This window comes from Pristis pectinata, chromosome 5 (genome assembly GCF_009764475.1).
Source record: "Pristis pectinata isolate sPriPec2 chromosome 5, sPriPec2.1.pri, whole genome shotgun sequence".
In the NCBI taxonomy this organism is placed as follows: Eukaryota; Metazoa; Chordata; class Chondrichthyes; order Rhinopristiformes; family Pristidae; genus Pristis; species Pristis pectinata.
Window position 1 is genome coordinate 14,777,169 of NC_067409.1, and position 13,767 is coordinate 14,790,935.

The 13,767-nt window shown below is 40.8% G+C and overlaps 1 protein-coding gene across 2 annotated transcripts in view; it reads right to left on the reverse strand.

The window, feature by feature from the left end:
* paxip1 (PAX interacting (with transcription-activation domain) protein 1) overlaps positions 1-13,767 on the reverse strand; it is a 96,306-nt gene that overhangs the window by 17,064 nt on the left and 65,475 nt on the right. For both annotated transcript variants that reach the window (XM_052016903.1, XM_052016902.1), the window contains exons 12-13: positions 9,472-9,656; positions 9,076-9,119 (exon numbers count right to left, since the gene is read on the reverse strand). In XM_052016903.1, coding sequence (XP_051872863.1) covers positions 9,076-9,119; positions 9,472-9,656 — 229 coding nt within the window. The remainder of the gene's footprint in view (positions 1-9,075; positions 9,120-9,471; positions 9,657-13,767) is intronic.

The following is a 13,767-nucleotide window of genomic DNA, read 5'->3' on the forward strand; positions in this document are numbered from 1 at the left end:
AGGCTGTTAAAAACAGAAAAAGGAAAATTTAGACTTGTAGACCATTATTTTCCAATGCTCTCTGGGTACAGGACAGATGCTGGAGTATTTCTGATGTGGTACCATTGCTTAAAAAGTAATTACAGGCTGGATAGTTTATCTTTGGTGCTGGCAAATTATTGGAATCATTTGTCAGGGACAGCATAAATCATTTAAAAAATGTTGAGAATAATCAATGAAAGTCAGCATGGATTTGTTAAAGGAAGGTCATGTCAGACTAAATTGAATTAATTTTGGTGGAGGCAATAAAGAGTTATGACAGCAGTGCATCTGATGTTATACATCAATGATTTCAATTTAAAATGTAGGGGGCGTGATAAAGTAGTTTACAGGTAATACAAAAACTGTATTGTTTACAGCAAGGAAGAAAGCTTTAGACTGCAGCAGGATACTGATGAGTTGGAAAGAAAAATAGCAAATTGAATTCAATCCAGAAGTGTGAGGTAATGCACTGGGGAGTTGAAACAAAGCAAGGGAACACACAGCAAATAGCAGAATACTGAAAGGAGTGAAGACAGTATAGCCACACAAAGTTAAAGGCACAACAGGGTAATAAGGTGGTTTAAAAAGGCTTGAGAAGCTTTTCTTTACATTGAGGCATAGAATAAAGGTTTGCAAGGCAACAGCTTGTGTACAGTTTTCAGTTCTGGTCAGAACATATCAAAAATGATGCAACTGCATTGGAGAGATTGCAGTGGAGATTTACCATGAATGGAAAATTTTAGTCATGAGGAAAGACTGGATTGGCTGGAATCAGCTTTGGAACAGGAGGTGATAAATAATTGAAGTGTATGAAATTATGAAGATATTAGATAGAGAACTGGCTAAACTTTTTATTGAGGGAGTGAAGTAAAGATTCAACAGATTGGTTCCTTGTAATGGCAGAAGTATTATACGAGAAGACACTGTAGGTTCAGTGCCTATTCTTCATAATTTAGAAGAATGAGAGGCGATCTAATTGAAACATACCAAATTCTTCAGAGGGCTAGAGAGGGTTGATATAGGAAGGATGTTTCACTTGGCTGAGGAGTCTAGCTGAGGAGTTACAAAATAAGGGATTGGTCATTAAGGTCTGAAACCTGGTGGTAAGTCTTTGGAATTCTGTACTCTGGAGGACTATTCAGGCCGAGTCACTGACTGTATTCAGAGCAGAGGTTTCTGGATATTGGAGAAAACAAGGGTTATGGGATAGGGCAAGAAAATTGTAATAATGTGGAAGATCAGTTGTGGTCTTGTAGAATGGCAGAGCAATCTCAAGGGGCTGAATGGCCCAACTCCTGCTCCTATTTTAATGTATTCTTATGACACATAGACTTTAAGCAACTGCTAATTAAAACCTTGGGTAGCCACAGCATCTTACACAATTGCGAGGTACCAAGACCCCATCCAATAGTTGGGACAGGCAAATGGAAGCTTAGTGTCGATACCACCATCCCAGAATTTCTCCCCACAACTCTCAGAGCAATTTAAAATGAAAACAGAAAATGTTGGAAATACTCAGCAGGTCAGGCCGCATCTGTGGGAAGTGAAAGTGAGTCAGAAGTCAATGTTTCAGGTCGGAGATCTTTCGTCAGAACACATGCAGCCTGACCTGCTAAGTATATCCAGCATTTGCAGTTTTTTTTTGATTTTTCCAGAACAAATTGCTATTTTATCTGACAATGCTGGATGGTGTTAAGCTTGAGAACTGTTGGCAACGGGAAAAACTAGTGATATTGACCAGGTTTCAACATGAAAATAAAGTGAGGAGGGAAGGAGAGAGATAAATTTGGAAAGAAAAAGGTGAAGGTAGTGGCCCCAAGCTTCTAGTTGTCTGTCACCTTATTTCTCCAACCCACTCCACCTTTGACTTCCTACAATGTTACTTTGAAACTCAATGCAAGTTTAAGGAACAATAGTTCATCTTCCGACATGTCACTTCATAGCCTTCTGGACTCACCGAGTTTTAACTCCCAGTCTGTGCACCAATTTCCAGCTTGCAGTGATTTTTATCCCCACCTTGTTTTCCGCTGCTTTCACATTTATTGCTTTCCATTTATTCTTCCAGATCTACTTTTTGTTAATCACCGAATACCTTTACCAACCACTTTTACCAGGCTAACACCTGTTAAGTCATTTACTCTCCTTCTCTCCACCCTAGTCACCTACTGTTTTTTTTAAATCTATACATTCCTCCTTTCCCATGAATTTAGAACTTGTTTAACCCCTAATTTTTGTAGCTCTGATGCAAGGTAATCAACCTGAAATGTTACTGTTTCTCTCCACAGATGTTGAATATTTGAGTATTTTCATTTTTATTGCAAGTTAGTACCTGGCTCAGTCAAATTGTACTCAGGCAAAAAAAGTAATATCTGGAAAAAACAATTCTGATAGAGGTATATAAACTTTTGAGGGCTAGTAGGAAACTTTGCCACAGAAGAGGTATCCAAAACTAGAGGTCATGGGATGAGGGCAAGGGTAAGGGGTTTAGTGGGGACCCAAGGAAGAATTTTTCTTTCACCCATCAGGTGGCTGGAATGTGCAATCCACTGCCTGAGTAGGTGATAGAGAAAGCTATTGTCATAAGGTTAAGTAACAAACAATCTGCTGGAGGAACTCAGCAGGTTGAGGAGCATCTGTAGAGGAGGGGTTATTGTTGATACTTCAGGCCTTGATGCAGGGTTTTGGCCTGAAACGTCAGCAATTCCTTCTCCCACACCACAGATGCTGCTCTACTTGGTTAGTTCCTCCAACAGATTGTTTGTTGTTCCAGGTTCCAGCACCTGCAGTCTCTTGTGTCTCCAGAACATCGAAATATCTAGACAAGCACACAAATTGCCAAGGCATAGATGGCTACAGACCAAGTGCTGGAAAATGGGATTAATATAGATGGGCAGTTGATGGTCAGCATGATAGGCTGAAGGGCTGGTTTCTGTGCTGCATGACTCTATGACAAATCCTTTCCATTTACCAATGTTTTGCCTCTTCACACAGACTCCCATCTCCTTTCCTCTCTCACAACCATTGACCAAATGCTCCAAAGCTCAGTGGGTCAAATCCATATGCAATTCACTGGTTTATTTCTAAACAAAAGATAAAATTGTGTTTGCTTTCACCACAAACAAAAATTTATGTCAACTGACAGCTGGAGGGCAGTTGCTGATAGCAAGAGGTCTCAATTTTATCATATTGACGGGTAACATTATCAGTGGATTGTGTCCAACTTTATACTCATCCACTGTCAGTCACTCACAGGATTTCTGCCACACAGTTGAAAAGTTTGATTGCTAAAATACTTGGAGAATAGTTATTAAATCCAAAAACTATCAAAGTGTGAAATGGTCAATACCAGGAATAAAAAGGTAGTGCAACAGGTCATGATATCCAAACTCCACATTCTGACTGAAATATAATCAACTTCAAAGGCAAAATTTAGCACAGCTGTCTCCAATCTCCTCTCCCATTGCTGCATGTAAATGCAGTGACATTAAATAATTTGTCAAGTAAAGCAACAGTAAGCCTGAAGCCACTTACCTGATGCAGTCAAGCCCAGCTAACAGGTTTAAGGAATGTACTTCACAAAAAACAGGAGGTTAAAGCCCAAAATATTTCTGTTAAACACACGTCCATTTGAGAGTAAAGATTTCCTAACCTCCAGATGGCCCACTAGCTTGAACGTACAGACCCCTGCTTTGAAGCCCACTGTCCCAGAAGTGCTTCACAAGTTCTGGGAATATTGCTGCTGCTTTACAGTTGTCAAGGACAAGGGTTTGGTGTAGACACCTGCAGTTGAAGACTCAGCAAAATGGCATCATTTCATAATTCAGTACCTAGAATTGAGGAGCACATCCAGGGAAATTTCTGCAGACAGATTCAAGCAGAGCACAACTTAAATTTAAGACAGAATTGCAGCAGACCAGAAGTGGGAGCAGAGCCAGGAACACGACAGGGAAGGGAATGTCAAATGCAAGTATGAGGCAAGGCAGTTGTTGTTGTGCCTGAAAAGAGAATTATGTTTAATAAAAGAGGCCAACGAGATGGCTTTGGTCTTTGTGTTGCTGAGAGTGGACTAATTAACAACCTGCCATCAGTCAGGACACTGTCACCACAAGAGATGGTGGAATGCTAGATATCAGAAGCAGTTAAGTAGAGATCAACCATGCAATTGTTGTGAGGGTCCAGACGTTAATGAGGATACTAGCACAACAAACACTTCAACCAACGACCTGTTCCAACAAGGGAGCCTAACCAAATACCCGTTCTGTACTATTACCATGCCTGAACCCCCCTACATCAACATCCTTAGGATCACCACCACCAAGAAACTCAACTGGACCAATCACAAATACTGTGGCTGCAAAAGCAGATCAAAGACATGGTATCCAATGGTAAGGGACATCTCCTAAAACCTCAGTCTTTCCATTATCTGCAAGGTACATCAACAACATGATGGAATACTCTCCAACTGCCTGCAGGACTGCAAGTCCAACAGGAATCCAGAGGCTCAATATCATCCAGAACAAAGTAGTCCTCTTGAGTGGCACCCATCAACCATCCAAAACATTCATTCCCTCCACTACAACTCTGTAGCCACAGTATCTACAAAATGCACTACAGTCATTTGCCTGGACTAATCCAACATTTCCCAAACTCACAACTTCTACCACCAGTGTTAGAAATATTAGAGAACATTAAGGTGGATCTATCCCAAGAATCTACTGAAAGGGAGGAGACTGCTAGAGATCTGACAGAGATTCTTGCATCTTAGTTAGCCACAGACAAGGTACCAGAAGACGGGAGGATAGCTCATGTAGTCCCCTTATTCAAGCAGGGCAGTTGAGACAAGCCTGGAAACTACAGGCCAGTGAGCCTTGCATCAGTGGTAGGTTGGTTAGCTGTGGTAACATTGGTTAGATTGCATTTGGAGTATTGTGTACAGTTCTGGTCACCACACTACAGGAAAGATGTGGTACCAATTGAGAGTATGCAGAAGAGATTCACCAGGTCATTGCCTGGAATGAAGGGCTGTAGTTATAAGGAGATTGGATAGGCCAGGTTTATTATCACTGGAACATACAGCAGTGACCTTAAATATTTATAAAATTATAAGGGGCATAGACAGGATAGTTAGAATCTTTTTCCCAGGGCAAGCAAGTCTAGAACTAGAGGGCACATTTATGGTGAGAGGGGAGAAATTTAAATAGAGATCTGAGGGGCAAGTTTCTCCACAAAGAGCATGGGGGTTATCTGGAACAAGCTGCCAAAGGACGTGAGAGAGGCAGATATAATTACAATGTTTTAAAAAAAACATTTGGAAAGGCATGGTGGGATAAGGGCCTAACATAGACAAATGGGATTAGCATAGATAAGCATCAGTGTAGATGAGGTGGACCAAAAGCGCCTGTTTCTGTGCCATGTGATTCTCTGAAAAGGCTATGCCACAGACACAAAAAAAATGTACCAGCTGCTGATTTCCTTCCTAGGTACTCTCACAAAGTCTATGCAAAACATACTGCCTTTCCTACATCACTGATGGAAGTAAATCCTCACCCAACAGCATTGTAGGAGTAGGTTGTTCCTCACCACCTGCTCCTGAACAATTCAGCATGGACAATAAATGCTTGGCTTGCCAGCAACACCAACATCCCAAAGAATGAATATAAAAAAAATACATTGGGTAATGAACTGGAGGTGGAATGGGGTGAGAAGGTTGCAAGCAAAATCAGAAACTTCTCCAGAAAGATGCTGAGTTGAGAATAGTTCCAGTCAAATTATGCACACAAGATCATGGACTTCCTTACAGCAGTCACCAAGCTCGAAGGACAGGTTAGCTGCACCACAGTCACAATATGCAGCCTTTTATTTATCAACTGGTTATTCCTTTAATCAACTAGCAAATGTTTATGAATTCTACTCATAATTAATTGCAAAACTAGCTGGTTTTAGTAGTAGAGGGTGGTCAACTTCTTGAGCAACTGGAAATAACACTTGATCCAAGTTTAACTATAACTCAGATCAGTTGTATTTGACTACATGCTTTCCAAGAATCAAGAACAAGCTTTTTATTAAAGAGATCACAAATACTGGACAATACTGAAATTTAAATGTTAAGCCCAGATGGAACATAAATAGGGCATTTATCTTTGAGCATGTTCGAAAAATCATTTTGATTCCAGCTGATCTGTGCAATTAGTCTTGATTTTGATTCCTTTTCGATCTCACTAGCTCTTAGGACAGAATGTGTGCCACACTTCTGTTCATGTGTGCGAAGTAGAATCATGAAATTATAGCACAGGAGTCCCAAATCTATGTCTGCTCATTGTAGAATAATCCAGTCAGTACCATTCCCCTGCTCTTTCTCTGTAGCCCTGTAAATTACTTTTCCTCCAGTGTCTATCCATCAGACAGCCTTGACTGCTTCCACCACCCTTATAGACAGTCGGTTTCATATCATCATCATTGGTCCCTGGGTAAAAAGTTCATTAATTAGATTATCCCTTCATCTTTGAAACTCAGGGGAATATAAACTCAGTCTATGCGACCACAATAGAAATCTTTTGCCTCTAAATTTACTGACGATGTGCACATTTTCATTGCCTCTTTGAAATAAGAGGGCAGACCATATGTATATAGACTAAACATGTAGAACCTTAAAAGTCACTAGCTGATATCACATACTGGCATCTCAGTTTTACTCCTTTTACTTGTCTTACATTTTAAATTTTTTTAGGTCATTATCACCATTGCAGCAGGAAACTGCTCACAAACCTCTTCTGTTTGGACACAGGAGTGCTTATAATTTTGGCAGAGCAATGACACGTTCAGCAAATGGGCAAACATCTCTTTTTGGAATAAAAGAGAAATTCACAGATTTTATTTTAAAATGTGAATAAAAAGTGGAAACAGAAAATTGCTAGTGGATCATCTAAACAGGAGCTGACGCGCCCAGGGAACCAGTTCATTTGAGTAGCTTTAGTGCTACAACAGCACAGATGCCATCCCAGCAAATATTTATCCCCCAGTCAACTAAACTAAAACAGATTAAATGATCCAACTTTTTTTTTCTCTCATGGTCATGTGGGCGTCATTAACAAGACCAGAACTTACTGCCCATCCGTAACTGCTCTTGAGAAGGTGGTATTGAGCCACTTTCTTGAACTGCTGCAGGCTGTGTGATGAATGAACTCCCACTTTGCAGCTATGCAGGTAGTGCCAGGAATTTGACTCTGTCAGTGAGAGAAAGGTCATACATTTCCAAGTCAGAATGCTGTTAACTTGGAAAGGAACCTGAAGGTGGCAGTGTTCCCATGCAACTGCTGCCTTGTCCTCCTGAACAGGATTTGCAAGTTTGGCAGGGACTGTTGAACAAGAGAATTGCAAAGTCCAAAAGTACATTTGTCTGGGATAATGCACTGTTGGAGCTGCACTCAGCTAGGCAAGTGGAGTGTATCGCGATGGAATACACCTGTCATAAACGGCAAGTAACATTCAGGACACACAAAATCCCAACAGTAATCCTCCAACAAGAGAAGGATAATCAACGGAAATATCTTTATGGGATCCCCCAGCAGGTAACTGCTGGGGTCACCATTAACCAAAAACTTCTCACAGTCATGAAATCATACAGCACAGAAACTGTTCTTTTGGCCCATGTCAACCAGCAAGACCTACCTGACTTGTGCCTCAGATAGTGCAAAGGGAGAGTCACTTGCTATAGAACACCTGTCTCTGGCTTCGCATCACGTAGGAGGACAAGCTCTTGAATCGTCACAACAGACCAAGCACTGGTAAATGGGATTAGTATAGACAGGTCTCGATAGTTGGCATGAACTGAAAGAACAGTTTCTGTGCTGTATTATTTCATGATGATAGGGCCACTTGCTCTTGTATCAGTATTTATGTGACTGGTCCAGTTAAGTTTCTGGTTAATGGTGACCCCAGGAGGTAAATGCTGGGGGATCCCATAAAGATATTTCCGTTGATTATTCTCCCTTGTTGGAGGATCACTGTTGGGATTTTGTGCGTCCTGAATCTTACTTGCCATTTATGACATCTAGCCTGAATGTTGTTCTGGTATTGCTACATGTAGGTAAGGACTGCTTCAGTATGTAAGATGAAATTGAGGAATTAGTGACTACCCCACTTATTTCCTTCTGCAACAGGCATTGATGGAGCAGCTGAAGAGATTACACTGTGGAATTCTTGCAGCTATATCCTGGGGCTGGGAAGATTGTACATCAATATCCAAAAATATTTTCCTTTGTGGGACCTGGTTACGTACAGTTTTGCTGCTGTATTCCTTACATTAGCAGATTGACTCCACTTGTTTTACCACTTAATGGCTTTTCTATGCCAGCTGGGAGGGTACATTTTCAGTGAAATAAGGCAACTTCTTTTCTTAAATAACAAGATATTTAATCCACAAGGCCAAGTGTGTGGGCTAATGGTTCTTATCCAGTAAGATGTTATAATGAACAGAGCAAATAAAGGAAAAGAAACATTGCAACAGTCTACAATTCTGGTCGCCACAATATAGGAAGGATGTGAATGTACTGGAGACAGCAGAGGAGACTCACCAGGATAGTGCCTGGATTGGAGGACTTTAGTTATGGGGAGAGGCTGGATATGCTGGGCTTGTTTTCTCTGGAGCAAAGGATGACCTGATAGAAGTATATAAGATTATGAGAGGCATTGATAGGGTAGATAGTCAAAATGTTTTTCCCATGGTAGATGCATCTAAAACAAGAGGGCATAGTTTTAAGCTGAGAGGAAAGAGTTTTAAAGGGGATCCAAGGGGCAAGTTTTTTTTTTAAACATGGACAACTATTGACATCTGGAACTTGCTGCCAGAAGTGAAATCAAACAATGTTTAAGAGTCATTTGGACAGACACTTAAATAGCAAGGCATAGAAGTATGCGGTTCTAATGGGGGAAAAGTGCCATTAGTGTAGATGGGCAAAAGGATCAGCATGGACATGGTGGACCAAAGGGCTCCATTTCTGTGCTGTAAGTGTACAACTATGATTCATGATACAGGGTAATTAAACGTTCACGTACCATCAAGAGCTCTGGTGAGATCTTCAAGGGCACCCGCCAAGCAGCTAAGAACAAAATTTAGAAGAATGTCACCATACAATCAATAATAGAAATACCAATTCAATTCCCACAAATTATTTGAAAATAGGAAGCTATTGCAGGCTAATAAGACAGTATACTGTAGGCCAGTCAACACTGTCAAAATATCTTGCACAGAGCTTTTAATAAACTTAACCGAACATCCAACAAGTTACTCTTCATTAACTCACTCTTGGGAACTGCCGCCTGATCTGCTCAGTATTCCAAACATTTTCTCTCTTACGCCGCATTTCCCCCCCCCCAATCTATTTGGTCTTCCAGCAGTAAAGTACTACACCACATCTGATAATTCAGCAATTGAAAGTTTACATACTCTACCTAAAAGATTCGAGACCAGTTGGGGATTGGGAGCAAGAGGATCCTGTAGTCCGAACACCGTGTAGCGATTATGCTGAATCTGCCGCAACGCATCGAAGTTCCCAAGAAGAATGTCACAAAGCCACAGTGCGTTCACACATGGTATTCTCCACTCTTTTGCCTTCTCATATTTCAGCCCACAGGGTCTGCTCTCAAGACAAGCCATCAGGAAGGTAGAGTCAGTTCAGTGAATAGGAACAATCAAGCATAAAGAGCAGTGATACAAGAATCGTCTCCACACCTGTTTGCACTAGCCCCATCCATTTTTCTCATGAGCCCCACACCGCCCACTTTCACTTCCAGACAAGGAAATGGTTTTGTTATTCTTAAAAAGGCAGCTTATGTGAAATGAACATAAATGGTGACCAAAGGTGCTACATCCGACTGGATCTTAAGTACTGCAGAAATTTAGCTGTTTTTTTTGACATAATGAGCAACAAGAAGTGGTGTAGTTGTGGGTTTAGAATTTAAAATTACAATGTTAGAATGAAGTGAGAAGTACCTGCTTTGGACTTCTAACACTTTGCAGCAGATATTCTGGGCCAATATTCCAGAAGGACAAATCAACTCTAATGAAAATTTTATTTCTAAACAAAAATAAATTTACAAATAGAAGGCCAGTAACAATCTGTTGCCAAAACAGGGCCAATTTGTTCACAAATGTTCTTTTAGGAACTCAGATAGGCCACCATTACCCACAGAAAACCCAAAGGACCCACAGTTGCTAAGCCATCTGCCTCACTCGTCATTGAAAAATGCTGTTAAATCCAAAATACAGTAACTTATTATTTCTTTACCAGACCTCTTCCCAAGTAGGCTAAGAATCAAGAATGCACAGGGAAGAAATCCAGAGCAGGTTAAATAGCTTGTCCTCAGAGTTTGTTTGCACAGTAGCACTGGTCTACAGACCTTTGGTTATTTGCATCTTGATTTACAGTGTGTGTTGGGAAATAAATAACTTTACAGAATCTAAACTTGCTTCATACAACTGCCATAAGCACAGTCTTATTACCACCCCAACCATACAACTGTACAATGGCTATTATTGTTCTTCAGAAAAGATTTTTCTAATGGGGTGTACACCTGCCAACAGTCTTTACCATTTTTGTACCTTTTGGTTTATTCATACAAATGTCTGGGTTTTTACTGCTCAACCACTGGTGGCTGCAATTTCTACAGTCTTTTCCCTAAACCTTTCTGCTAAACATTCTAATCTTATCAATAATGATTAGGAAATTCTTGCCATATCTTGAAGGAAATCCTTTAAGTGTGGTAACACTTTCCTCTTTTATGACTCTTGAACTTTTCTGTTAAGGCCATGCTTTGAATTGACAGTCTTTAATATCACTTCAGCTGATTTGATGTCATACATTGTCTAATAATTCTTATGTGAAGTAGAGGTAGAGCTTAGACAATTCCGTTGGAACTAAATTAATTGGTGGAACTTCATTTGACATGGTGTTTTTGTCAGATATTAGGCTTAGTGACCTGTCCAGTATTGTGGTGATTTCTTCACCCCCACCTCAACAAGCAATTGAGCTGGGTTAGATCTGATGGGGGTTGGGAGTTTTTATTTTAAATGTTCCCAACAGGAAAGACATGAGATTTCAAAGTACAGATGCATATCCTTTTTCTAACATTAATACCCAAGGTAAGCAACAAGCACAGAGCTATATGGGCTAAAACAGGGGTGGCATAGCTAATATAGCTGCTGCCTTGCAGTGCCAGAGTCCAGGGTTCAATCCTAACTTTGAATACAGCTCGTGTGGAGTTTGTACGTTCTCTCTGTAACTATATGGGCTTCTTCCGAGTGCCCCCCACATTGCAAAGATGTGCAGGTTGGTAGGTTAACTGGCCACTGTAAAATGTCTCGTGAGCAGATAAGTGGTAGAATCTGGGGGGCGAGCTGATGAGAATGTGGGGAGAATAAAAAAAATGGAATGAATGTAGGATTAGTATAAGTGGCTGGTTGATGGCATGAACTCAGTGCGCTGAAGGGCCTGCTGCCATGTTGTATCTCTCTACAACTCTAAGATGGGGATTAGGATACCTAACACAAGCATAAGCAACATGGAACAGTACAGTGCAGGAACAGATCCATAGATTTGCCGTGGGTGTGCACCAATCACAATGCCAATCTAAACTCATCCCACCTACCTGCAGGTGTCCTTATCCCTCTATTCCCTGCCTGCTCACATGCCTCTTAAATGCTGCTATCATGTCTGCTTCTACCACCTGCCGCAGCAGCATATTCCAAGCACCTACCACTCTGTGTGTATAAAAATTTGCCTCACTAATCTCCTTGAAGTTTTCCCCTTCTCACCTTAAACCACTGCCCTCTAGTACACAAGATTTCCACTGTAAAAAAAGACTCTGACCATCTACCATATATATGTTTCTCATAATTTTATACATTTCTATTAGGTCAACCCTCAGCCTCCATTGCTCCAGGGAAAACAATCCAAGTTTGTCCAACCTCTTAGAGCTAATGCATTCCCGATGAACCTCTTTTGCACCCTTTCCAAAGCTTCCACATCCTTCCTGTGGTATGGTGACCAGAACTGCACACAATACACCAAATGTGGCCTCACGAAGTTTTATACAGTTGCAACATCACTTCTCAGCTGTTATACTCAATGTCCCAACAGATGAAGGCAAGTATGCCAAATGCCTTCTTTACCATCCTATCCACTTATGTTGCCACTTTCAGGGAGGTATAGACTTGCACCCCAAGATTCCTCTGTACATCAATGCTCCTAAAGGTCCTGTCATTTACTGTACAGTTTCCTCTTGCACTTAACCTCAAAAAAAATGCATATCACACATCCAAAATAAACTCCATTTGTTATTTCTCTGCCCTAATTTATAACTGATCTATATTCTAGTGCATCCTTTGACAACCTTCCTATCTACAACTCCAATGTTCATGTCATCTGCAAACATCCAAATCATTAATATATATTAGAATCAACAGTCCAGGCATTGATCCTTTTGAAACACCACTGGTTACAAACCTCCAGTCAGAGAAGACAGGGTAGTGGTAAAATGATGTTTTTATGACCAAGCTTTAATCTTCTGGATCAACCTGCCAAGAGGGAGCTTGTCAGATGCTTTAATAAAGTCAATGTAGACAAACAGCAAGTGCCCTACCCTCAATCACCTTTGTCACCTCCTCAAAAAAATTCACCCCAATTCAAGACACAGGACCTCTCCTGGACAATGCCCTGCTAACTGTCCCTAAGTCCATGCTTTTCCAAATGTGAGTAAATCATGTGCCCAAGAACCTTCTTCAATCAATCTCCTACCAACAACGCAAGGCTTACCAGCCTATAGCTTCCTGGATTGCCCCTTGTCCTTCTTAAACAGAGGAACAATACTGAGTATTCTCCAGTCTTCACCTACCTTGCCTGTGACTGAAGAGGATACAAAGATCTCTGTCAAGGCCCCAGCAATCGCTTTCTTCAGTGTCCTGGGATAGATCCCATCACACCCTGGGGACCTATCCATCTTAATGACACCTAACACCACCATTTCCTTCATATCAACATGCCTTAGAATATCAACACAACCCTCCCTAACCTCGCCATCATCCATGTCATTCTCTTTGGTGAATACCAATGTGAAGTTCTCATTAAGGACCTCACCCACTTGCTCTGGCTCCACCCCCAAATTCCCTTCATTATCCTTGTGCAGATCTACCCTTCCCTTAGTCATCCTCTTGCTTCTAATATACATATAAAATGCCTAGAGATTCTCCTTAATGCTTAACAATAGCATTCAAATGGAAAATATACAAATATGTAAGGAAAAATCTGTAAGCTGCAAGGAGCAGAACTAAATGCATAGCCCTTTGAAAGAGCCAACACAAGCACAGTGGGTTGAAAAATATTGATAAAACTGAATCTTCTTAAATGAAATGAAGATGGCTATAGATACCAACTATGAAAATCTTGGGCTAGATTCTTCCTTTGCTAAATATTTCCCATGATGGAAAGAGGAATCTGACCAGGTTTATTTGTTGCTAATTTGGAGAACCTACTCAAAACAAACATCTGTGCCAAGTGCTAATGCAGTATAAATCTTTCCATTGAATTTCGAGTCATATGCAGAAAGCTATAGAACAAAAACTGGCTACGAAGTCATTCACAAAGAAGAAATATTACAGGCTGGTTGTGCATTAACAAGGCAGCAGATGGTATTGAACAGTTGGTGGTTTTGTTTGCAAGCAATGCAAGGTAAACAGCAATTGGAATTATT